This window comes from Myripristis murdjan, chromosome 11 (genome assembly GCF_902150065.1).
Source record: "Myripristis murdjan chromosome 11, fMyrMur1.1, whole genome shotgun sequence".
In the NCBI taxonomy this organism is placed as follows: Eukaryota; Metazoa; Chordata; class Actinopteri; order Holocentriformes; family Holocentridae; genus Myripristis; species Myripristis murdjan.
In genome coordinates, this window is record NC_043990.1 from 11,280,699 (window position 1) to 11,308,171 (window position 27,473).

Consider the following 27,473-nt stretch of genomic DNA (forward strand, 5'->3'; position numbering starts at 1 on the left):
AGTAAATGAGAGGGAAGGGGAAAAATATTGAAATGCTGAGGCGAAATGGAATAAAAAAGGCATTACAACAAATAATGAAGTGTGATACACTATATTGCCAAAAGTATTCGCTCACCTGCCTTTACTCATACTATGAACTGAAGTGCCATCCCATTCCTAACCCATAGAGTTCAATATGATGTCGGTCCACCTTTTGCAGCTATTACAGCTTCAACTCTTCTGGGAAGACTGTCCACAAGGTTGAGGAGAGTGTTTATAGGAATTTTTGACCATTCTTCCAAAAGCGCATTGGTGAGGTCACACACTGATGTTGGTCGAGAAGGCCTGGCTCTCAGTCTCCGCTCTAATTCATCCCAAAGGTGTTCTATCGGGTTCAGGTCAGGACTCTGTGCAGGCCAGTCAAGTTCATCCACACCAGACTCTGTCATCCATGTCTTTATGGACCTTGCTTTGTGCACTGGTGCACAGTCATGTTGGAAGAGGAAGGGGCCCGCTCCAAACTGTTCCCACAAGGTTGGGAGCATGGAATTGTCCAAAATGTTTTGGTATCCTGAAGCATTCAAAGTTCCTTTCACTGGAACTAAGGGGCCAAGCCCAGCTCCTGAAAAACAACCCCACACCATAATTCCTCCTCCACCAAATTTCACAGTCGGCACAATGCAGTCTGAAATGTACCGTTCTCCTGGCAACCTCCAAACCCAGACTCGTCCATCAGATTGCCAGATGGAAAAGCGTGATTCATCACTCCAGAGAACGCGTCTCCACTGCTCTAGAGGCCAGTGGCGGCGTGCTTTACACCATTGCATCCGACGCTTTGCATTGCACTTGGTGATGTGTGGCTTGGCTGCAGCTGCTCGGCCATGGAAACCCATTCCATGAAGCTCTCTGCGTACTGTACTTGGGCTAATCTGAAGGTCACATGAAGTTTGTAGCTCTGTAGCAATTGACTGTGCAGAAAGTCGGCGACCTCTTTGCACTATGCGCTTCAGCATCCGCTGACCCCTCTCCGTCACTTTACGTGGCCTACCACTTCGTGGCTGAGTTGCTGCTGTTCCCAAACGCTTCCATTTTGTTATAATAGAGCTGACAGTTGACTGTGGAATATTTAGGAGCGAGGAAATTTCACGACTGGATTTGTTGCACAGGTGGCATCCTATGACAGTTCCACGCTGGAATTCACTGAGCTCCTGAGAGCGGCCCATTCTTTCACAAATGTCTTGTTTCACAGTCTGCATGCCTGAGTGCTTGATTTTATACACCTGTGGCCAGGCCAAGTGATTAGGACACCTGATTCTGATCATTTGAATGGGTGAGCGAATACTTTTGGTAATATAGTGTATGTGTCACTGCTCGGTCATGTTGTCATTTTTTTTTTTTTTATTCAGCTGCTCAGTTTATTCAATCCACTTTGTTTTCATTTTACAAATCATTAGTTAAATACTTATGTATTCAACCTGGATAATCACAAGTGACTTCCAAATTGTTAACTAAGACCGTCAACAATAATTTTATTCATTTATTATTTCTTGATGTGTGTGAAATGTTATTTGACTAATCAATATGGCACGGTGCAGGAAATTAGGTAATCATAGTTGTCAGTGTTAAATGGTTAAATTAATGTAACTGAATGATAATAAATCCACAGTTTATTAGTACTTTTTTTTTTTTTTCAACATTGTTATCCTGTAGAGTGTTAGAGTTTGTAGGCTGTTATCACTTTTGAGCTACGGGGTTTTCAATTTATGCAAACAGTAAGCCTGAGGAAGTTTTCACATGTTGTTTTACAGCCTAAATTACACCCATTAACATCCCAGCCACAAAATGTTAAGCTGTTATGTGCTTTAAAAGTCATTTGCTAATTGTGTTTTCACTGCTTTTTTTAATTCGTTCACACTTCTGTCTAATTTTTCCAACTCAGGTTTCATAAAGTCATGGCCCCACCCCTCTAAGCTCCTCCAGCACCACCAGAACTAACCGTCTTATAATTTAGCCTAATGTTACCTTTCTGCTCATATTTACAAAAATTAAGTTGATTTAACAAAATGTGTAAGTATCGTAAGCGCTTAAATGTTCACAAGCACCGCTGGAAATCTACAAAGGGAACCCAAGGCCAAGTGAGTTGCAGGTTGGCCTTCAAAAACACAATAAAGGAGGACTCAAGTCGTCCTCTTCCAACACACTACATCTCTCTGAGTGCTGCTTCTCCGTCTACCCTTTATTCTCCCTCTCTGAGAGCTCTGTGTTTCCCTCCATCCTTCCTTTCCTTCCTTCCTTCCTTCCTTCCTCTCCATCCTCCTCTTCATCTCCCTGCTCTTCTCTCTGTCACATATTAGCTCTCTCCACAGGAGTCACTCATTACAGCTGTCACTCTCTCTCTGTCAATCTTTTTTGCTCTTCTAATTTCTCTCTCTCTCTCTCTCTTTCTCTCTCTGTCTCTCTCTCTGTCTCTCTCTCTCTCTCTCTCTGACCCTTTCTCGGGCTTGGTTTTCTTTATTCCCTCTACATGCGATGCACATACACGAGGAAGCATTAAATATCACACATGCAGCTTAAAATCCTCATTGCCACATGCAGGCAGGGGTGTGTACACATACACACACTCCACACACACTTTACAAAGCTGTAAAGCGGTGACCTCTTTCTATACGCTGGCCCGTAAGTCGGGTTTATCATGGAGGCAGTTTTACATGCTCAGCCTCAGAATCGCAGCCTTCCACACATGCCAATCTTCTGGAGTGATCCTATTGACATGCAGAGGCGTGACACGCATACATATGAGGAGCGTTTGTTGAAACAAGGGAAAGATGTGAGACGGATTGCAGCGGGGAAGGAAAAACAAGCATATCAGGGAACAAGCCGAGTAATTATGCTAATGTGCGTCACCTATTTACTGCCCCCATTGTACCCACCTGCGCGAGGTGTGACTCACTCTCACAGAGAAAAACAGACTTGACCTGGTTTTTCTTCTTTTTTTTTTTCTTTACAATTTATTTAAATACTTTCCTGTGAATAGATTCATGTGATTATTACCACAGAGCTCTTTTTTTTATGTTTTCTTTTCTTTTTTTTTTTTGCCAGACTTGTCTAAGTTTGTAAGTATTTTGTTTTCCAAAATATGCATCGCTGCTTTTTCGGCTCAACTTGCATGGAAAGAGTTTGTTGTTCATTTGTCCTCAACCTTTGGCAAAAATGTCCGACTGTCTAAAACGTTCTCAAGTTTTTCATCCCTCTCCGATCCACTCTGGCGTTGCATGTAAACATTACCAGAGCGCTTGATTTGAATACAAAGCCGTCTCGCACTTTTCCAGCATTACAAAACTGCGCTGTGGAACAGAGCATTTCTCAAATACATTCCACCTACACGTCTCACTCCTCCTCTCTCTCTCTCTCTCTCTCTCTCTCTCTCCCTCTCTCTCTCTCTCTCCCCACAGGAGCAAAAGGATCAGAGGTATTCCACTGTGAAGACCGCCGCCACCCGGATCAGTGTCAACAACCTCAAACCTGGCACCACATATGTCTTCCTCATCCGTCCCTTCTCCACACCGGCCCCCTCCTCATCCCTCTCCTCCTCCCCTCTCTCCTCCTCCTCCTCTTCGTCCTCCTCTTCTTCCTCCTCGACCTCCTCTGCCTCTTCTTCCTCCTCTTCCTCGTCCTCCTCCTCCTCCTCCTCGTCCTCTTCCTCTTCGCCGTCCATCGATTACGGCGCGTACAGTGCCCCCCTGGAGCTGCAGACACTTGGCGAGTGTGAGTAGCCGTTTTGCGCCTCCTTCTCCTCCTGGCTTTCTCCCCCCGTCTCTTCGCTCCTCTCTCCCCGGCGCCACCAGGCAGCCTGGGAGGGAAAGGCACACAAAGAGACATTCTGCTAGAGTGAGAGAGAAAGAGAGAGTGAGACGTATCTGTGTCTGGGTATGTGTGAAGCTTCAGGATTTTTACAGTAAGCTGTGAAATGGTTCCTCTTTTGTGCAAGTTGATATTGTGTCCCCTGTGTCACTTCCAAGCCTGATTGAATCTCTGTGTGTGCATCATAAAATTATAATGAATCTGTAATTTTTTAATCTTGTTTTTAACCTTTATTGGCTTTATTGAACATGCAAACTCCTGCAGCAGTGACCTGCTTCACATCGCTCATACAGTTCAACACAGCTGAGAGCTATGAAAACACAGTCTTGTGTCTTGACTGATCTTATTTTATTATTATTAGTTAGGAGAGTTTTGATCACATACTTGTTTTCCCAATTAGTTCATCGTTTTGACACAATAAACATTCCCTCACAAGCTCACAAATTTAATCTGAAGACCCCCACCTCATTATCTAAGCAATAATGCATGATGAGGTTTCCAGATATGGGGAATTAATAGACAAGGTGGAGGCGAAGAACGACATGAAGCATTCACCCCCACCAAGCGCATGAATTCCCCATTGGGACACTTTGGAGTGCATTATCATGCTTATACCATGGGCACTTGCTAATAATTAAAAAACAAAAAAAAAAAAAAAGAGAGAGGAGGACTGATTAATTTAGGAATTGTACTCTGAAGATAAAAATGCTCTGTTTACATTTCGCACGGGCTATATCTGGAACCTAGCCTAGCATCAGAGACGCTGCTAGCAGATTCATCTGCTCAACATTAGCCATATTGTAGACAGTGTGGATTTTCCTAAATGGATTAAATAGGCACATATGCCGTAGTGTCGCCGTAGCTACATCGTAGTGGCCAACCCCAGTGTGAGCATTCATGGTCTACGCTCAAACACACTGGCAGTGTTCAAAGCGATGTTTTGGGATATTTCTTAGCATGAATTTAGTCATGAGTCGCATCATCAGAACAGAGCTGAATAGATTAGTGACTATTGATATAGGATGATAGATTAAACTGTTGATAGGAACCATGCATGAGGTGTTTATACAGTGCGTGTATGTATACAGTTTTAACAGACACCCTCCAGCCAATCAGATAACATCATCCAGTCTCATTGTCCCCTCGTTTCCCATGCTAATGTATATATGTATTTGAAGAAATATGTTTTTTTTTATGTTTTTTTATGATTTGTGGTTCTTTTCTGACTTTTTCTGTCTGGTGTGTGATCCCTGTAACGTGCAGCTGGGTGTGTTCTGTTGTTTACAGTGGCGCTGGCCTCCAGTGAACAGAGTCCAGTGGTGATCATCGTCGTCGTGTCTGTGGCTGCTCTCATCATGCTGCTGTCCATGGGAGTGGGCCTGCTCATCTGGAGGAGGTACACACACACACACACATACACACACACACAAACCCAAACGCAAAACAGCATACATATTATGGCTCATTTCATCATTTTCTCCTCCTGTCTCCCTTTTTTGAGTACATTTGACAAACATACACAGACAAATATGCACTCCATCATGAACCCATTCAAACTGTCGCACGCTTCTCCATTATAATGCAGATTACAGTAATCCAATACTTGGGAGCGCTCTCTCTGTGAAAGACATGTACAGTAGAGTGACAATAAGCAAATAAGGCTGAAAGGGCACGACGAGCCAGCTAAACTCAACATCCTCTGACACGCAGCACTAAGAGGCAAGCTTGATAATGGAGCTGTCTGAGTCGAAAGGGAAACATCGCCCGGGTCAAAACCTTTTTTTGATCTTTTTTTTTTTTTTTTTTTCCTAAGGAGCATGAGCAGTTCACAGTCCTTTGCCATCTAATTAGTTTTATAAAACAGCGCAGTCAGGCAGTGATGAGAGGAGAGCGAGGTAAAGCAGTGAAGCATAGCAGCTGACCCTGTATGAATATAATGCTTGTTTTACCACAACATTAGTCCAGCGCTGCACTTACACAGGGTCAAGACCTTTCTTTTTGCCTCTTCTTTCTTAAAGACTAGGCATTTCATCTTTAGTCATTGTGTTACGAATATTGCTGTTGAGCATCCAAAGATAACCGGGAAAGATTAGTGAGAGGACTGTGGCAGGAAAGAGTTCACCGTTCCAGCCAAGCAGCCGCCGGTTACCTCAGGTAGGCAACCTCATTGGCCTTCTGCAGCCACGGATGTGCCCACATTTTCCAGCACACTGCCTACAGGCTTATTTAGGAAATGGACAATTCTAGACTGTCTTTTTTTTTCTCTGAGCAGGATGCTTTGAAGTGAGTGAGGTTTGAAGCGGCGGGGAGAGACTTCTAGGAATGCAGCAATCACAGTCAGAAACTTTATTTTCTTATTCCTCACAGTGTTTGAAGGGGCAGCCTCCCAAAAAAAAACCTCAGCTCTTTGGTGCGAATTTGAAGGTAAAACTGTAATACATGAATAGTAAATGTGGAATACAATCTAAGAATATACCCACATAAAATTAGAGGTATGAACAATGCATTTTTGATGTGGTAAGGTTTAGTTTTAGGGATAAGGAATTTACACGCTGCAAGATCCCTGTATTTTTTATCATTACTGGTTTCCAGACATCCAAATAAACAAGCATGGGCTTTTCTACTGAGACTAGGGAAGTGATTACCAAATATAAGACATAAAAATTTCAGCTGGTGCATAAGAGCTGGCATATTTACAAAGACTATATGAGTATAAAAAATATGTTTTGCAGAATGATGTGATAGCTGTTTAATTCCATTACCGCTGCATATCTTCACTGCTGCAAGCAAATGCATAGCCAATAATACCATTACATTAACAAGAGACAGCAGCCACTTACAGTGCTGTTCACACAATAATGAAGACACTCAATATAGACTGCAACCAATAAACAACGGTGAAATCTTACATGGTGAGGGAATGCAGGTGGGCTGTCAATTTCCTTTTTAGCACTTCTGCCTTCCTCTGAGTCAGTAATTTGTTTCCTTTTCCCTCTCGGTGTCTGATGTTTTTGTCTCTGTAGATACTGCTCTTATCTTTGTCTGTTTTTCAATTAACTTCTGCTGCTTTTGGAAATGTAAAATGTAAATGTAAAATCACTTCCATTGCAGCTGAGGGTTTTTCTCACTCAAAGATGTTTAAATCAGCAAATATAAAAACTTTAATGTACTGGCTGCTGGGTGAATCACTATTGTATAGTATCAACTGGGGATAGAGAGTAGGGAAATAAGTGTTTATATCTATGAAAAAGTTGCAGATTATTACTTTAAGCCAAATACTTATTAGAAGAGATCCAAAATGGACCCATGAAAAGGTTTTTCTTTTGATGTGAATTATCAGTGAAAACTGATGGACAGAGAAAAATATGCACTCACTCCTTTCTTAAGGTTTTTTAGACTACAAAGCCTTTGTTTTTCCAGTTTTTTTTTTTTCAGTCTTTGAGAACTTTCTTGTAAATCAGAGCCTTTGAAATACATGACACTCCTCAACTAAAATTCAAATCCAATTCAACAATCAATCAGCCACCCACCCACTGTGATATATCCCTTGTGTCAGCTCAATATTATTATTCTGTGTCATCACAAGAGGATTTTATCACATCAAGTGTATCATGCCACATATCCTACATGTTTTATTCAGCTGAGCAGATAAAGGGAGAGAGTGTTTCTGCTTCCCGTTCCAACCACTTCCAGCAACTCTCGGAGTTGTTGCTAATTAGCTGAGTGAGTGTGTACCTAAATAAATAGCAGCCAACGTGCTAACATTTGGCCTGTGGGATGGCATTTTTTCTTTCAAGAAGCTTCCCAATGGATCTCCAGATAGAAACAAAGTCATATGGACAAACTCATCCATTTAGCTATCTGCTCGGTCAGACATTTTGGACACAACTCCGACCACAGAGATTGCCTCTGTACTTAATGTCCATGCATTGATAGCAGTAATAGCCAGCAAGTCGTAACACCTTTCGTAAAAACATCTGCACTATCCCTTTAATGTGAGACATGGTAGATAGGTAAAGAATCAACCAGATGGAGTCAGCCAGGTGTATAAATGTGTATCCACCAGCACAATGCAGACTGGTGCTGTCAATCAAACACTCACAGAGGTACTGTATACACAAGGATGCACATGTTTAAATATACACACAAACTCACTCATCTGTACACACCCATGGTCACTTGAGCGCACCAGTACAATAGTAGAAAATACGAGTACAAAATGCTGTTGTGCATGCAAAACATTTGCTTACACTCACGGCGCGCACGCTCATATTCAGGGAAGACAGGATCATCCCCCTGTGGATAGCCTGGTATTGAATAATAACGCTTATCTTTGCCTCTTTTATTTCTATCATTGCATTCATTGTGAGTGGTCTCCATTGTTCGTCTCTACTGGACCATTAACTTGCTCTTCATGTATTGCATTGAGACAAAGAGGGGGGACGGCTTGATGCTTCAATTACCATGCTCTCATGTTTGCAAATAGACACCCAGCCTCTTGCTATGGCCACAGGGCCTCAATTACACTGATCTGCCCGCTGCCATAGACACATGCAAATAAATCCTAGTACACACAGGAAAAGGCACGGACGCGCATACACTCGCGCTCAGAGGAGCACACATTCGCATTCATGGACATGCACATGGATGCTTTGCACAGCCCTGAAACCCCACTTCATCAAAGCATCTGACATTATTTCTCAGGTCACTTGAATGCGATGTTTGTATCAGATCAAGCAGCTGTAAATTGTGTGCGTGTCTGCTGGATTGGTTCTGCCCCAAGGTTCTTCAGCGCTACAACCTCATCGTATTCTCTCTATGTAGCTCTCTCTCTCTCTCCCTCTCTCTTTCTCTCTCTCTCTCTCTCTCTCTCTCTGTCTCCCTCAGCTCTGTCTCTATGCCGAAGTCCTCATTTAGAGTCATAGACACATTACTAGGACACAAATACATTATGCAGATATTATGCAGATCAATACAGAGATGGAACAAACATGGGGAATGAAAATTGGGGAATTTTGAGAAAAATGAATTGATGGGAGCAAAAAAGGGAGCACTTCTCTGTTTGACACCCCATCCACCCTCCCCTTCCACACACACACACACACACACACACACACACACAGAAAGATGGACACAGAGCCCATCGGTGCCTGACAGAGTTTGATAGAGCCAGAGTTACGGGGCATTGCCCCAACATTCTCCAGGAAGCCCAGGCTTGACTGGTCAGCACAGGGATTGTTTACTCTCCACTGGCCACACCAGTGTGTGTGCTTGTGTGTGTGTGTGTGTGTGTCTAGTAAGTGAGTGGGAGAGTGACTGAGTGACTGACAAGTTCCCAGGAGCGGGAGATGCAGAGGGGAGCAATAAGAAAAGAAGGAGTGGGAATGAAAACGGAGGGTAATTTCATTGGGCCATTGACTCTTGACAGAGCAGTGACAAGAACGAGGGATTGGAGGGAAATAAAAAATTTGAGAGAGGGGAAGAGATGCATAGGCCAACAGGAAAGGTCCTGAGCAAGGCGGTGTAGTTCACTGTGTGTCTGGTACAGATCAGTGCCTCCATATATTAGAAAGCCCCCCTCAGCCAGGCGCTCTCAAGACATTCTCCATTTTACATGTGAAAGTTTATATCCCAAGGTGTGATGTACCCATTTTGGAAACACACTGCTGTTTGAAATTCTGTCCAGAGGAAAAAAAAAAAAAAAAAAAGTTATTATAAAAGATCTGAGGACCCTGACATTGTAAAATAAAACTTACAATGAAAACTCATGATTGACGATGTGAGTATCTTCAGCCTCAGCATGTGCACTGTGTGCTGCTTCTACGCAGGAACCCAAGCAGCTTGCACTGGTGAAACTTTGCAGTGGTTGGCATCAAGACTCTAAACCTAACCTGATTTCATAGGTTCATTTTCTTTTAAATTGCAAAATCATCTAGCCATGTTCCAACCAAAGTAGTATTGGACACCAATAAAAAGGAGCTACGGGCATGGCTGACACCGAGAGTTAGTTACTTAATGATAGATAGATGGTTGATTCGATCACCTGCTACATATTTTTGTAAACACTTGTCGCTGCCGCCCCTCTTCCAGTTTGAACCCAGCAGTGCCCAGAATGTGTTTCGTGAGGTGAACAATGGTAATAAAATCAGAGTGTGGCTGTTGCAGGCTAAAATAGCTTTTTCTCCATCTAAAAAAGTCAAGAACACCTCCAAACCAATAAGAGCATATTGATTTTGTTGCTTTGGTTGTAACGCTGTGAGCCAGAGACACAATGTGCTTTTAGGAATGGAGGAGGACATTAAACCAGACTATACATATGCTTTCGAATGGGACCGTTCAACATCAGCCATGTTGCCAAAGTTGTAGTTGCAAGACTCATCACCAGCGCTTTATGGAAACGTCCCAAAATCCTCCTGCCCATGTTTATGTAATTTGTTCTTGGTGACTCTTAGCTGCCACAATAGCAAGAGGTTAAGACCTTCCATTTGCTTCATGAATTTAGGGCACAGATCCACTATCTGTTGCGCTCAAAAGCTTGTCCTGCAACGTCCTGCAACGTTCTTGCAACTTGTCTCAAGAGCTTCTGGGTTTCTCAGATTAGGTCATTCCTAACTTTAACCTGAGACCATCGTGGCCTTTAATTTCCTGCACACAATCATTTCTTCAGAGTGGATGTTAATATTTTCAAATGCTGCATATCTCATTTCGGAATGGAGTCGTTCATATGCCCCAAGGGGGAACACGGCCCTGTGTACCAATCAGCAGGGATCACCCCTGTGCCCTACGCTCTGCATGGGTAGATTTTTAAGGAGCAGCCCATGGTGATGAAGGGAATACAAATGTGTCAGTGTTTTAAATCAAATAGTAAAACTTAGGGAAGCACACTAATAGACAAAACTTCTAATGCACCGAAGTTAAAGTAGCATGATGAAATTGTCTCATTTTGCCTGAGTTGTGTCCCACATAAGTCTCTACTGCCCTACTTCTTCTCAGCTTCTCCTCACCCTCACAGCCCTCACATGTCAGCTTGGATGCTATTCCTATCTCTCGCCTATTACTCACATTATCTCCATAACTATGTTTTATTTTAGGGGAGAATTAGATGTGGATAAGGAGGAGTAGGCACTGAAAGAGCCTCACTCAAATGCCCTCCATTCCTTTTTGTTTTTACAGTATAAAGCTGTTCCCTGAACTCAGTAGTCAATGGACCGTACTTATGAGGTTGGACTTGAAAATTAACATTAATTAAAGCTGATTTGAGGCATTTGTAATGGCAGCGCCTGCAAGTTGGATGAGGCTGAGCTGATGGTGGCAGAATTTGGCAGAAAAAATTCTTGTTGTGGCATCCATCATCGCATTTGTTTGCCAAATTCTGAATCCACGAAGCCTCAGTAATTGAGGGGTTAATTTTTCTGCTTATAGTCTTTCCATAGCCAACTGGCTCCTCTGAAATAGATTTTTTTGGTAACTTGTGCAACATTTCAAATTTGTGAAGAGTACTCCATGTTTATTAGCATAACAAGAAAACAGTTTTTGGTAAGGAATGTTTAACAAATTATGTTGTTATGTGGTTGTTTCAAACATAGAAAGGTGCTACACCCTTGATGAGATTTGATTCAAAGGAGTCCATCTTAACAAAACTTGTGTTGACAGACCATCTGTTAAAGCAGTGAGGAGCGAGGATTGACACTGGCACTCCCCCTCCCCCTCCCTGTTTTTCCCAGCAGCCTCTGCTCGAGCTCCTCCAATGTAACTCCTGCTAACGTGGTGCTGCTTTCGACCTCCTTCTCCACTCTTCCTCCTCCTCCTCCTCTTCTCTCTCCTCTTCCTCCCTTCACACAGCTGATGCCCAGGTACACTGGCATGTCTGCACTGCCTGTCCACTCCTCCCTGCCCTCCCCCCACCTCCTCATCCCCTTTTCATTTCCTTCCAGTTGCCCTGCCATCTCCTCCCACCCACTCTGGTTCGTTTTCTTCCATACCCTTTGTCAGACCAAGAGACAGATAATAAGCCAAAGCAATCCCCTCCTTTTTTCCCCCCTTTTTTTTGTCAAGCCGTTTGGCCCAATTCCATTAATATCCCCAGAACTATGCTGTGAAGTCTGCAGTGATATGAATTGAACTTAAAAATGTGATAGGGACTGTATTACTGTTGAATTTATGCCCAGTAAGAAGCCACCCTCCAAAAAGAAGCTCTTTGCATCTGGATTTTTTTTTTTTCTACATCTGACATTTCAAAAGAAGTGACAGAAAAGGAATCAAGCCGCAGGACTTTGCCTCTGCCAAATATTCCCTTTATTCCTCACTCCTTTTCTCCTCTGTGTTGTTGCTCTCCCGTTCCCTTGTTTCCTTCTTCCCTTACCACTTCCTTTCTCCCGAAATCTGTTGTTCCCCTTCTGAATCAGCCCCTTGCCTGCTGTTGTAATGCCAGTGTCATTTCATTACCCCCTTCTCCTGCCCCTGGTCCCTGCATCTTCTACTTCCTTTCCCTTATTGCCTTTCTTTCTTCCCCCTTGTTCTGCATGGATCATAGCTCACTATTTCTCTTTCTTCCCATACCTTTTTGACTCCTTCCCACTTTACCTCTTTCTTTTTTTTTTTTTTTTTACCCTTTTTCTCTGCCTCTCTCTCTGGCCATGGTTACAGCTGTCTTTTCAATATGACCTGGCACATCCGATCACGCTGGCTGACATTAACTGTATACTGTCAGATAAGATATTGGTTGCACTGACATTTGATATCAAAATCCACATTCTAAGGTGATCCGGCTTGTATTCCTATTGGATCTCTGTTGGGCATGTACATAAAACTGGCCACGGTCGGGATATTGTAAACCACATTGTTTAACACGACCCAAATGGCATTGCCTCTTGGTAGCTTCCACATTCCTCATGCGTTGCAATCAAGGATCAGTGGAGGAAAACAAAGCATGGAGTGTAGAAGAGAAAAAAAAACAAGACCTTTGAGGTGAGGATTTGCCACCAGTGCTGGCTGCATCCCCGGGACTGTATTTCCGTCTGCAGGGGACCATTCGAGCGCTGCAGATTATGATTTTTGCATGAAGCGTATGCCTGTGCTGAGTTCTCCTCAACAACTGCCAGCTGTTAGGAGTTCTGGTGCTGAAATCATACGAGGAAAAACACGTCTGATCTCATGCCGGACCACAGAGCTTGCATACAAGCGTCATGTGTGGACATGTCAGTAACACCTGATCTGAATCAGATCTGACAGTTCACGCTGCTGAAATGACATTGGAAAGACAGGTCACAATCACGGCCTCTCTCTGTGATACTTCCTTACATTTTTTTCCCCAACAATTTCTCCCCTGCTGCACCCCCGCTGCCTTGCCACGTGCCCTCTTTGCTCCCGTTCTCCCACTCCCCCTCGAGTTCCATATGTCCTTTCCCACTTGTTCCCTCATCCTGTTTCTCCTTTCCCCTCCTTTCTCTCTTGTGTCAGTATTTCTTTGCTTCTTCACCCGCCTTTCTGCATCTTCCCTCGTCCTAGTCTTCCCTTCCCTCTTGTTTCCTTTGTTACTTTTCTATCCTTCTGCCTTGCTCCCTTATCTTTTTATTCTCTTTAGTCTCTCCTTTCCTGTCTGGTATCCCATGCCCTCAGGATCTGTGCTGCATGTGTCTGCTGGTGTGTTTTGACAGACAGGGTCCTGACCTTGTCTCAGACCCTGCTGCTACACAAGGCTGGGGATGTGGCAGCCTCACCCTCAATCACATCCCCACAAACACAAACACACACACGAGTGCAGGCACACTGTGCACAAGCACACACGTCCAAGCGGTCGCATGCACACATTCACATATTCATACGCATGAAGATGTGAGCACGAGCACACATGAACGCGAACGTCGGCGCATATGTACGCGTACACTTCTAACACACAATGTGATCGTGTCAGGCTCTGTGTGAACTCGCTCTCAGCGGTGCGCCACTTCTGCGCGAAGTGCTGATGTGTCCTGACACACACATTAAGACACGGCTCTCTGAGCAGATATTACATTGCAGTCGAGCACACAAGTGCACACTCTTGCACACTGAATACACATGCATGTAGACATAAGATCAGTCAACCTCACATTTGAAGAGACTCGAATAAGTGTAAAGTCTATTTCTCCATCTTACACACACACACACACACACACACACACACACACACACACACAGACAGACAGTCCACCTCCCTGCCATTTCTCCTTAATACTTTCCTTAATATTTACTATGTGAGTGTGTTTGAAGCTCCTTAGCAATGTAATCCATGTAAACATGGTGCTGGCCAAACAGAATATCTGTCTCCGCCTCTTAAACTCTGATTCCCCTCTTACATTTCGACTTAAGTTGCCTCAAAGTTAGTAAAAACATTTATTTTTGTATCATACAATATTATCACATATGTATCTTCTGTGTATGTTGGTTGCAACGCTTCACTGAAGCTACATCACACTCATGCTGAGTGAAATATTCAAGCCCAAGACACCATCGTTTAATGGCTACTTCATTACCCTAAAAAGTCCAGTAATTTTAGGCCAAAATTGGGGTCAACCTAGGACAAATTGCAAGAGAAGCAAACTCAACTGATTTTGTATCCTCAGTTTGTCCTGTGTGAGGGAAAAAAGTCCCAAGGAATCCCATTGGTGGAAAGTTTTGATATATATACTATATATATAATAACCTTGAATTAAAAGGTTACTATATATATAGTGACCTTTTAATTCACTGTTTAAATATCTGCTCTGGCATTTATTCCTTATATTCCTTATTAGCGCATATCAAATCAGATAATGTGTGATATGCATGTGTAAACAGAATAATTCAAAGAACTTGTAATAGACTTTTTTTTCTTGTCTTTGTGTGTGTAATCAACTTATGAATTTTTATAGTGATATCTGAAAGTAAAATTTTGAACCCCTTTCACCTGTGTGTTAAAAACAGTGTTTTTTGGTAATATGTGGTCATAAATAGGTGATTTTCAAAACTTTCCACCAATGGGATTTCTTGGGACTTTTTTTCCCCTCACTCAGGACAAACTGAGGATCCAAAATCAGTTGAGTTTTTTCTCTTGCAATTTGTCCTAGGTTTTTTCATTAAATGACTGGACTAAAACAAAATATCTAGATGTCTTGTGTATCATTTTATACACATTATTCTGTTATTCAGCAGGACCTATTTGGTATCTTTAGCAATCTCCACTGGATCTCCACTGGAATTTAAAACCAAGTTCTGCAGGTTTGAACAAAGCAACATGCCCTTTGTAATTAACTCACTGATGGGACCGGCAGGGTTGAAGAGGTCAGTGGTGCTTGAACACTCTTTTGAAAACACACAGACATAAACACGTGCGTGCATACACTCACACATTTGGGCAGACAGTCATCTCTGTAAATCACCGAGTCCTCCAAAACGCGAAAAAGAGCAGATTTTTTTTTTTTTTTTTTTTTTTTTTTTTTGGAGTCTGTCAGTTTGCATTCATGGAGGAACTCAAGGAGGTTCATGACCCTGTATTTCCATGATCTGCCAGCTTGTGTGGGCTTCTTCAAGGAACTCTTTTGGGATAGTGTATTTTCCACTGGCTCACTTTGGATCTTAGAAAAACCTCCGTTGACCTGCCAAGCTCTTAGAGGGCAGATTTTACCATCCCGACTAACTCGTTTGGCTCCCTTATTTGTATCACTCTGTCCTGTTTTTTCATCCCAGTCTCTAATTCCAGTCAGCACGGTGGCAGCCAACCAGAATGTCTGTTCATCACTTATTAATCTGTCACTTACAGTGTGTGTGTTTGTGTCTGTGTGGTTGTGTGAGAGAGTGAGTAAAGAGCCAAGTTTGAGTTTTTCTCTAAGCTCAAAAGCCATCAGCAGTCAGATCATAGACATCCCTTTCCTCTTTAGACCCCCTGTGGTGATGCGAGATGAGAGATAAGACTGTGTGCACACTTTTCTGTGTTTTTGTGTGTGTGTGTAAAGCACGGTCTCTCACATCTACCCATGTGGATGCATGTCCTTATGTGTGTGCACGCACCCATTTTTTTGTGATTTCCCCACATCTCCTCCATAGAAAGTCCATCAGGTTGAAACAACAGTAGCGTGTCCATTCTATGCCTATCACTGGGTTGATATGGAACTGCTCGCCGAGTTATTCAGCTTCAGATCTCGCTGTTGCTCATCAGCGGCATCACATCAGGGGTCTGTCTGAATGCCTCTCTGTATCCACTCCATCCCTCAGTATCAATACTTTTTCCCTTTGCTGGTTTTCATCTCACAGAGTTATTGCATATTCCATATAATCTATTATGGTGGAAGATAAACAGCGTCTGATGCTTGTATTTGTTTGTGTCTGCAGACGAGGATAAAACACTGTCTGATGCCTGTCTCTGTTTCTCTTTGTAGACAGTGCGGGTACAGCAAAGCCTCTCAAGAGGGAGACGAGGAACTCTACTTCCAATGTAAGTGATAGCGGCAAAACAACGCTCCGTCATAGCTGAGATGCGTGGGCGTGTGTGTGTGTGTGTGTGCGTGCGTGTGTGCATTTATTTTCATACTCTTTGAGGCTGCACTGCAAAGACTTCAATTTTAACAAGTCTCATAGTCAGCCTCAAAATTTTTGCTCTCCTTAAATCGTGTGGAAAAAAAATCTGCCGGAGTGATGAGATACGCTCACTTGTCCTCAGTGTGAAGCAACCTGTTTGCAGAATTTTCTTGAATCAAATGTCAGTGGCCTGATCCCCCTTATTCTGCCTTCTTTTAACATATTCAAGAAAAATCCTGAAACAAGTGAAACTGCACTGCAAACAAGTGGGATTATCTCATTCTGCTGTCAGATTTTTTTCTCAACTCGCAAGATTTTCACACTGAAGCCGAGACTAAATGACTTGTTAACACAGAGATTCTCGCGGCGTGTGAGGACGAATCTGTCAATAAGGTTATTTTCCCCGCCGCGCGAGCGCCTGCGCGGTTGCGCGCGTTGGTATGTGTACACATATGCGATGGAGATTACTTGCGAGGCATTAAGTAGTGCCGCTGCATTAATTCTTAATTCTGAGTGCATGCTTAGCCAACTCAGAGCTCACTGACACACTCCATTAGATGGTGTGTGGGGCAGAATTTGATGGAGAGAGATTGAAATCAGGAGGAGGGGGAGATAAAGAAGCAAGCGGGGCGGGGGGGGAGGAGAGAAACAGCAAGGAGGGGGGGGGGGGGGGGGGGGGGGGGGGGGGGGGGGGGGGGGGGGTGATTGTAGGTAAAAAGGCAGCCAGCAGCACAAGCTCGTGCTTCTGCCGCCAAAACAGGCCGATGTTAAATGTTTTTGTTGTATGCGATGTTGTACGGGGTTGTAGATGCTTCTTTTTTTAAATTCTGCTCACAAAGCCCTCAATAGGCTTTTGTTTGACAGTGACAGAATGGAGGTAGTTTGACATATTACTTACACGTTTGTGTGTGTGTGTGTGTGCCAGTGCGTGCCCGCTTGATGCATGTGTTTTTATAGTGTTCTTGTGTGTGTGCATACTGTATTTTTGTGAGTTCAGTGTGTGTGACTGTGTGTGTGTGTGTGTGAGCACTTGCGTTGTTTAATCCTCCAGCATGCTGAGCCCTCTGGAGAGGTTTGGAGCTCTATGCCTGATGAATAATGAGCTGAAGCCATGCGGCTGGGAATTAAATCTGCCCAAACAAAGACATGCCAACAGCTGACAAGCACACAACACACACACGTACATGCACACGCACACACACACGCACACATTTTTGGTCTCCTTTTCAAACGCACACGCACATGCACATGCACAGACACATATTTTGGTCTCATTTTCCAACAAAATCCCACGTTTTTCAAACACATGCGCGTTCAAACACCCACGCACGCACTCAGTGTCCACTTCCTGATCTATCACTGGGGGATCCAGTGCAACATGTAGTCATGGTGCTGCTGGTCTGTCTGGGCCACTAGCTGGAGTGGGAAGTGTTTGACTTTGTGAGTGACAAACTGAAGAAGCCTTTTTTTTACTTTTTTTTCTTTTCTCCATCCCATCTGTTAGTATACCAGACTCTTAAAACACACTCGGTGGTCATATATTTAACATGGAAGAGACAGGGCATGGAGGGAATAAATGAGCGTGTGAGAAATGAAGTACAGGCGGAAAGGAGGGCGAATGGATGTGTAAATGATCAAGTGAGGGATGCGGCAAGAGGAGAGAAATAGGGAATAAGTTGAAGAGTGAAAGAGTGGGTTGGCAGAGAGGAGAGAGAGAGCAGACTTCTCATCAGGCCAGACATGTTCACACCATTAGTTTTATGTCAGAATATTTTGGACTGACCTAGAAACACACTGCACTGTATTAAGGGGCGGGGGGGGGGGCAATGCAATCTCCAATCTCCATTAATAGACCGGTCTTAGATATGATCCATCGTCTGATTCTGTGTGTGTTTGGAGAGGATGGAGAGAAAGGGGGCATGATCGTGGGGCATGATACAGTGCGAGCGGGGTAATTGCCTTTTTTTTTTCTACAGTGTAAATATTTGGGGCTGCGCATGTGCTCACTCTACGCTCCAGTGCGATCGTGCCTTTTATGCAGCGATGCATGAATATTCTTTAGTTTCCCCTCAATCGCTCGTGGCAGTGACACAGTTAACCCTGAAACCAATCAGCCACAAAGCCAAGGAAGTGTGTGTGTGTGTGTGTGTGTGTGTGTGTGTGGTAGGAGAGAGAGAGGAATCCTGATTTTGTGTGTGTATTGTACTTTTGACTCCACTGCATTTCAATGAAGGTTGTTGTTACTTTTAAGCATACCTCTGTCGTCAGCGGTTGTTTTTTTTTCTTTTTTTTTTCTTTTAAATGTGACTGGCCACACGCTGTGTTCCTCACAGGAGGAAAAAAAAACAATCACAGTACCTGCTCTCAACTCGGTTTAATGTAAATGCAGAAATGAGTCATCCGGCTCTGTGAAACAAGTGCGAGCAAGACATTCCACTTTCAAAGTAAAACGCATCCATTCCATTTTGTCGGCAGAGCCCAAATGACTAAGCCGGCGCTGGGAAGAACATTTGCGTAGCATGTACTCCAGTACTTTAACTCAAGTAAAAAAAAAAAATCGCCTGTGCAACTGTCACTTGTAGTGGAGTAACATTTGACCAGGAGTATTTATACTTTGACTCGTGTAATGGGGTTGTGTGCTTTGTCCACCGCTGGTCTATGGCAGATTTTCAATACATGGTACAATACAGTGGTGTGGTTGAAAAGCCTATTTCACAGTAAAGAGTCTTCGATTCTGCACTGAACCCTGGCCTTGAATAGAAAAGCTTTCATTTGCTTTGTAATTGGACTCTTGGCTTTATTTCTGTGTGTGTGTGTCTGTGTCTGTGTGTATGTTTGTGCACATGTGCGCACAAGTATATCTCTGTGTGTACAGACAAGTAGACCCGTGTGCGTGTGTGTGTGTGTGTGTGTGTGTGTGTGTGTGTGTGTGTGTGTGTTGGATCAATAAGCCGTTATGAGGCAGCCAGTATAGCATCCCTCAGGTCGATCGGGAACTGTAATCACATTTCAGAGCTGGCCTTAGCCCGGCTCTGAAGACTACCAGGCCCCTTTTCCTTGAAGATTAGCCTTAGCATGGAGCAAGAAGGGTCAAAGGTCACAGAATTTAGGACTGCATTTCGTTGCTTAATGACTATTGGCTATCTGCTGGCTAGTTTATTTGCTACCTGTTAGTGTTTGGTAAATACAATAGAGGTTAAAAAAAAAAAAAGCAAGAGGCTCATTGATAGTTCAAGGATATTTTATTGTTTGACAGTGTACAGGCACGTGGTTTGGGTCAATTTACATCCAATTCAAAGTGTCTCTCAAAATTTACAACACTCAGGTCGCATTTAGTGATGCTATTTGGCAAGGCCACTTGATGTTGCAATAGATAGATAGATAGATAGATAGATAGATAGGTATACTTTATTGATCCCAGACTGGGAAATTCACAATAGATAGCAATAGATAGATAGAGAAATAGACAGAGAAATAGATAGAGAAATAGAGAAATACACAGAGAAACAGGCAGAGAGATAGTAGATGAATATACAAGGTAACATTAAAAGGTGTTTTTCTTCATCTATATTTGAACTTAAACTAAACTCTCGATGAGCTAATTCAACATGTATTAGTTTCTTGTCTTGTTTGTCCTTGGCCCTGTTGCTGTTGTATATTAACAAGCAGTAGCTGGTGATACATCACTTTATACTTACTGGGCTATTTATCAAATGTCAGGCCGGGGATAGAGAAGATTGCATCATTGTGTTGTGAGTTGTTTTTTTTTTTTTTTTTTTTTTTTTCGCTGAGGTTTTAAGCTGTCATTTTTGGAGAGAAGCAAGTGCCCGAACTCTAAAAGTAACAACAAAGCAACTTAGTCGACTACAAGTGCCGTGGCACTCCAAGGCTTCTCTGTCTCAGCATTTTAGTGTCTATTATGTCCTGCCCAGTTTCTAACTGAAGATTACATTGTGTGTGTGTGTGTGTGTGTGTGTGTGTGACAGCGTTTTGAAGCAAGCAAAAAGCCTGGTGGAAGAGCCTTGTGATCTGACTAAAGCCTTGTGGCGGGAACCCAAATCAGACTTTACCACTACAAGCCTTTGATCTTTGTTTCTGCTCATCTCTTGAGTTCACAAGGTCAAAGCAAACAAAAAGACGGCAGAACCAGGGAGCACATGGATACGTGATTTGGAAGCGTTTAGTGAATTTCAAAGGAAAAATCCACCCTCGACACATACACTGTACATTTCTTTGTATATTTTATGGTTTGGTTCTATTTCCTACGCTAACAGATGACTGGTAAGGCACAGACAGTGTGACATCACAGCAAAATATTTCCAGCACAGCTTCAATGGAGTTTGATGGTGGAAAAAAAAAAAAAAAAAATTGAGTATCTGATACATCAATAGTAAGCAGGTTTTGGTGTCAGAATCAAAGAGCATGGGCTTCTTTCAAGACTCACCATGTACTGATGTTGAACAATGGTACAGGGAGAATTTCATTTTTACAGGAGGCAGAAATACCAATTTCTTCACTGAAAGTAGCCACAATAGAGCATGGTAGCCACAAGACATGTTTTCTCATGTTTTGAGCAAGTACTGCAGCTGTTATTTGTGATGTATAACAATGCAATAGAACCCACGGGTTTCCTTTTAAACCTATTTTTTTGGAGTTTTTTCAGCTCTGGCTAGTCGGGGTGTTTGTGTTGTTTCTCCATCAGTTTTTCCCCAGCCTGTTTGTAATGTCTCATCTCACCATTACCTCTTTAAATCTTCTTTGAGTGCTGTATCTAATTTTTTTCTAATGTGTTTCTGTGTGTTTGTCCCATTCCAGTTAAGATCCCAACAAGGAGGACCTACATCGATCCTGAGACGTGTGAAGACCTTCTTCAGGCTGTGCATGCCTTCGCGAAAGAACTAGACAACTCCAGCATCAAGATAGAGAGAATCGTGCACACAGGTACGTGGATATCCACAGGAACAGAGCACAGACCGGAGGCATTTGCAATCATCTTTGAAGTTTCTCATTTTAAATTCAGGATATGAGGGTAGGAGATCACCCCTGGTTGGGCAAAATACAATTTGTATGAAGGATATGGAATTGCTGAAATTATGAAATTCGTCCTCCCAATAAGAGAAAACTCAACCTTGCAGCCTATTGTTAAATATGAGAAGATCAATCAGTGCATGTATATGTGCAGCAAACAGAGCAGGGACTGCCTGTGGTTGCAATCATCTTGAGACAGCTGAAAGTGTTTTTTTTTTTTTTTTTTTTTCCACTTTGCTGCATCATCCCTCAGCCTGCCCTCAGACAAGCTGTAGAAACCAGTTTAATCAGTCTGGCAACATACCGATCTGCGCTGCAGTCGACCTCCACGTTGTGCCTGTTTCATTTGTCTGTCTCCACTTGATGTTCCACTGTCTTACCTGCACTCTACCCCATCTTTTGATCTCTCTTTCATCCCTTGGTATTTCATTTCGCTCTCTCAACAGTGTCTGTTCATTTGCGTCATCTTTCTTCTCATTTCTCTGATTCAGTCTCTCCGTGGCTCCAGCCTCTTTTTTTTTTCTTTTTTTTTTTTACCTCTCTCCCCTCTGTCTAACCCCCATCCACTTCTTCACCCCCATCTTTTGATCTTTGCACAGATGTTACTTCATATCATCAGTCTGACCTGCAACTGCGAACCTGCCCTGTTTTCTTCCTTCTTTCTCTCTGGCTGTTTACCAATCAATAGGGATCATCGCCTCTGTCTCTCTGTCTCCCCCTGCAGGTGACTTTGGGGAGGTGTGTCGCGGCTGCCTGAAGTTGCCCAGTAAGAGAGAGCTGCCCGTCTCCATAAAGACGCTGAGAGCCGGCTGCTCGGACAAACAGCGCCGCTCCTTCCTCAGCGAGGCTGGCATCCTTGGGCAATTTGACCACGCCAACATCATCCGACTGGAGGGCGTCATCACCACCGGTAAGGATGAATGGAGGGAGAGAGGAAGAGCAGGGAAGGGGAAGGGAAAGATATAAGAGCAGAGAGCGACACTGGGACAAAGGGAAGGTGTCTCGGGACAGTTTGAACACTTCAAATGCCACATGATCGCAGCTGGAGGGCATTATCACACCCAGGAGAGGTTAGCGGGAATAACACAAGGCAAGAGGGAGTGGGGAGAATTGGTAACACCATTCAAAGGGAGTGGAGGAAGGAGGAGGAGGGAATAGACAAGAACAAAGAAAGACTAGAGTGGGAAAGACAAGATAAAACCAAAAAAAAAAAGTGTGAAAAAAGAAAAGAAAAGGAAGGGCTTTTTAGGCATGGAAAGGAGGAGGTAAGGAGAAACATAAGGCTGACGAAGGAGAGCGAGGGAATGAGAAAGAGGGAATTGGAATTTGACCACTTCAATATCACACCCGTGGAGGGGGTCATCACTCGCAGAAAGGAGGGGGAGAGAGGGGAAGAAAGCAGGAGGAGGAGCTAGGCGACGGATGGGAGAAGAGAGAGAGAGAGAGGAGGAAAATTGGGAAGAGCATCGGGACAGTTTGACCACTTCAATATCACACACGTGGAGGGGGTCAGGGCTCGCTGCGAGGAGGGCGGGACGGAAGGTGAGGGGGTTGGAGTCTGTGCGCCGGCAGCTAAGCCACATCAAACCCCATTTTCCGCTGACGGATAGCAATCGAGGTCCTAGAGTGAAAACAGGACAAATGGAGGAAGAGCAGGTAGAAACTTTGGAGGGAGGGGACGAGATGAAGAGACGTGAAAGACAGGGAAGAGGTAGAGGTTAATGGGAATGGCAGGTGAGGGGAGAGGCTTTAAAGAGTTTCTGAAGTTTTTTGTCTTTTCTTTTTTCTTTTCTTTTCTTTTCTTTTTTTTTTTTGCTGCTGCAGCAATGCCAAGTGTGAGTGTTTGTTGGTGGATGTGTGGATGTGTGTGTGTGTGTGTGTGTGTGGGCTTGGCGCCCGAACTCACTCTGTGCTCAGTAGGATGGCAGCAGATGTGCAGGGTACAGTAATTGGTGCTAGAGACCCAGCGGGGCTCTGAGATCCACTCTAATCTCACCAACAGACACACACACACACACACACAGACAGACACACACACACACAGTCCCGTACACTCGCTTCCTCACTTATTGACTCACAAATACACCAAAACGAGCGCACGCACCTGCTTGCATCCTCAACTTGGCATGTGTTCACACACCCGTGCGCATATACAGTAAACACACACACACCATCAGACTACAAATCACCTGCTTTACATCACTTACCCCCCACCAGATCCTCAATCAGCCCCCTTCCATCCCTCCGCCACACTCGTCCCCACCTGCAAACATCCCACCGTCTCCCACCTCCCTCTCCTCCCTCCTTATCTTCCCATCCTTTGGCCACTTGCAAACGCCATCTTCCTCTGTTACTCCCTCTCCCCTCTCTCTCTCTCTGTCTCCCTCCTCCCCTCCTGTGTTTTCCCTTTCTCTCTCCTTTTTGTTATCCCCCCTCCCTTATCCCCCTTCTCTGTTCCCACCACCTCACCATCTCCTCCACACATAGACACTGACACCATCCCAAACTCTGCCTGTTCATTTTAAATTAGCCTGTAGCCAGAAAGTGGGTAAACCCACAAAACAAGACATTCAAGCACCTGGATGTTTTTGTTCTCGAACGTCTCGCCCTGTATTAGGTCGCTGTCAGATGATGTCACATCCTTTACGGCATGTTGTAAACTGGCATAGTTGCAGAGTCCACATTTGTTTAGTCATAGGCTAACTTAAAAGCCATTCAGCATAAACTGCAAAATAATTCCATGAGCTTCAGCCGTCTTATATGAAGGAAAAAAAAAAAACGGGTTGAATGTTTCATTTCTAAATGCCGTTGTTCCTTTGATGGCCTCATGCTACTATTAGTATTAGTAGCCAGTATTTCACTGCACACAACACACTGAGGTTTTTGTCCTTGCTTATCAATGTGAGTAAAACAAAGTTTAATATATGCGGTGTAATGCATGCAATTGGCAGTTTCACGCAAAGGTTTAGATCAGTGACCACATGATTGGTTTGTCTTGAGCCATGATTTAAGTATTGTTTTAAAAATAATGGAGTTTGTGCATTCGCTGATATATGGGAATTGAGTTTCTGCTGAGTTATCTGCTGCTCTGACTAAAAATGCTGATTGTCTGAAAGCCGCTTTCCTAGATTTAGCCGAGCAGTCACCTCAGACTGATGCCCTGATCTTGAAGAATGACACACATTGTTTAAGTGTTGGCAGCCGAAGATCATGAACAAATTTATACATTAGGCACATATCTGCAAAACAAAGCAAATTGCCAAAGGTCAATAAATTACACTTTTGAATGTTGGTGCAATGATGGTAGCTCCTTGTTTTTTTTTTTTTTTTTGTTTGTTTTTTTTTATCAACAGTTTTCACAGTTTGCATGTAAAGTGTGTACAGTAGTCACACCTGCCTGAGACCAGCTTGTAGTCACAGAAAATCTCTGTTACTTCTTGACCACTACACCCAGTGGCCACTTTATTAGGTCTACCTGCACAATCTAATACAATATGCAACTCTTCTGCCATAAAGTTTACTTTTATGATGCTCATAATGCAAGAGGTGTTTATCACCTCTCAGCATCAGTATAATGTAGTCCAGACCTCTGCAAACTACAACCTCAATAATGAACATAATTAAATTTACACATTTATGACAATGTCAACAAAAACTGAACATCATAAACTTTCTTAAAAGGTAGAATTTATGGCAGAGCTGTATTGAAGTCCATTAGATTTTACAGGTAGACTTGATAAAGTTGTCACTGAGTGTATATGGCTGTGTCACAGACAGAACTCAGGTAAAATTATGGGAAAAGTCACATGGCTTCAAACTATTCCAAAACATTTCTGGCTCACACCTGTGGACCCCTCCTTCATCCATCTATGCCCCTCGCCCCATACACACTTCCCCTCTCGTTTCCCCTGCCTCTCCTCCTCCTCATCTCCCTGATCCCTCCATCACGGAGGAACACACTGCAGGGTGTGTCATTAAAGAGAGACAGATTCCTGTCATTCTTTAAACACACCATGGGGGGAGTCTCTGATGAGCATGGGACATGACGGGCCGGGGTTGATGGAAAACGAGAATGCGTTGATGTGACAGGAATTGGCTATCATGGCACAGTGCAACACACACTGGGACTTTCTCAGTCATCTGGTTATTGTTTTAAGGCACCAAGTGAGGACAAGATGCATTGTGCAGTCAGGACGCGCTAAAAGCAGATTGCACTAATGTCAGCAAGAGAGTCTCCTGATATTTGCGGTGCAGGGAGATTGAGAAGGAGGCAGTTTCGTCACAGCTGGGGCTGCAACACAAAGCCATACTTTCACAAGTACTCTTCACTGATATACATAAAAAATAGATGCGCCCTGTCTTATTCATTCCTACAGCACAGCCTGAGGCCAGAGTGTGTCATTTTGGGCATGTCAGTGAGCCTGAGCCTATGTCTTTGTCCCTACAATTTACACAGACAACTAGTACAGCTCTGTAAAAGCTTTCGAAACAGCTGAAGTGGATGGGTTCCGCTTCCAAATATAGCAGAAAAAAAAAAAACAATATTACTCCATACAGCTGGTACAGCATGACCAAGTCCTCTCCACATTCTGAGAGGAAAAGACCTGCATTTACATTGTTAGACAAAACAGTTCATGTGAATACACATCCAAGCTTCAATGTGTGTGTGTGTGTGTATGTGTGTTGAGGACAAATGTGTTTTAATATGTGTTTCAGCTGGCACACGGGTGAGTGGTAATCATGAGAGAATTTTCATTTCGGGGTCAACTGTTTTCAACTTTTAAGCCCGTCAGCTGGGGATATTAAAAGTAATTTGTTGGTCCAAAAGAAAAAAAGAAAAAAAAAAAAAACAGCAAGCTGAATTTGAATCATTGGACTGAATTGTATACCTTTAAAAATTGTAACCAAATAATAAAAAAAAATGTTTTATTGGTATGCATCTGAACGAGTGTCTTTTGGGCTAACATTTCCCTGAAAAATGAAAAAAATAGATAAATAAATAAAGCTTAAATCAACACATCTCCACCCAGGGCCATTGGTAGAATTGCCAAGTGTGACTGGTTATGATTTTGTTTCCTTCCCTTTTCTTTTCATTGCATAACAGTAGATAATTTTGTTGTCCCAAAAAGAAGATATTTCATTTTGGCATGAATTTTCAGCACACAGCCAGTCTGGTGGCCTGACTGTGTCCACATAAGAGGGCACTTATCGCCCCAGACACTCTTTGAAACAGGAGAAAAAGGTCAAGTCATTATTTTAACTATCTGTCTGTCTTCAAATTTTTGTCTGCAAGTGTGTGTGTGTGTGAATGAGTGTGTGTCAGGGAGAGATTACAGCTAGCAGATTACTCCGCTCCATCATTCCCATTCCACATATAGACACACGCAGACACACACACACAGAGTCACACACTCTCACCTGGGTGTCAGGGGAGTCACCGCTGCCTGCTTTTCTAATGGAGCAGCGCCTCTCTGTTCTCCGTTGACCACACGTTGTCACATTTTCCCTCCCATGCTCTCCCTTTTTCTCTCGCTTTTCATTTCCCTTCTGTTCTGTCAGGGATTGTGAATTTATGGGGCAAGGCCGAACATATGTAACAGACACATGGCAGGACACTAGTTCAGTTTCATTAAGTTGGCTCTTGGAGTGAGGCTTAATTTGTGAACCATTCCACCCCTGCCCAGCCTCCTCCACATATAACTCCCAGACACCAATTTTATAAATAAATAAATGAATGGATGGACGAATTTTATTGAATGGTGGCTTTACAGAGGCCTTTATATCTCCACAAGTTTAGTTTCGACACAAAGTGTGCTTTTTAATTATTATTTTTATTGAAATTCCAAGTTGCCCCATCTTTGTCTTTGTGTCTCATCCTTCCACAATCCACTCCTCCTTTCTCCTTCTTCCCTCTTCGTCCTCTGTCTGCTGTGTTACTCTCTTCCTCTGTGAATTTCATCGTGCTGCTCGGTTCTTGCCATCTGTGGCAGTGGGTGCATGTGTTTATTTGTGTGTGTGTGTTTGTGTGTGTGTGTGTGTATACATTCAGTTTGTTTGTGTATGCTTGTATA

At 43.3% G+C, this 27,473-nt stretch overlaps 1 protein-coding gene across 1 annotated transcript in view; it reads left to right on the forward strand.

Annotated features, from left to right (window-relative positions):
• Positions 1 to 27,473, forward strand: part of epha10 (EPH receptor A10) — a 188,851-nt gene that overhangs the window by 151,120 nt on the left and 10,258 nt on the right. The window contains exons 7-11 of the mRNA XM_030063450.1: positions 3,432 to 3,744; positions 5,128 to 5,236; positions 16,236 to 16,291; positions 21,190 to 21,315; positions 22,127 to 22,312. Of these exons, the coding sequence (XP_029919310.1) occupies positions 3,432 to 3,744; positions 5,128 to 5,236; positions 16,236 to 16,291; positions 21,190 to 21,315; positions 22,127 to 22,312 (790 nt within the window). The remainder of the gene's footprint in view (positions 1 to 3,431; positions 3,745 to 5,127; positions 5,237 to 16,235; positions 16,292 to 21,189; positions 21,316 to 22,126; positions 22,313 to 27,473) is intronic.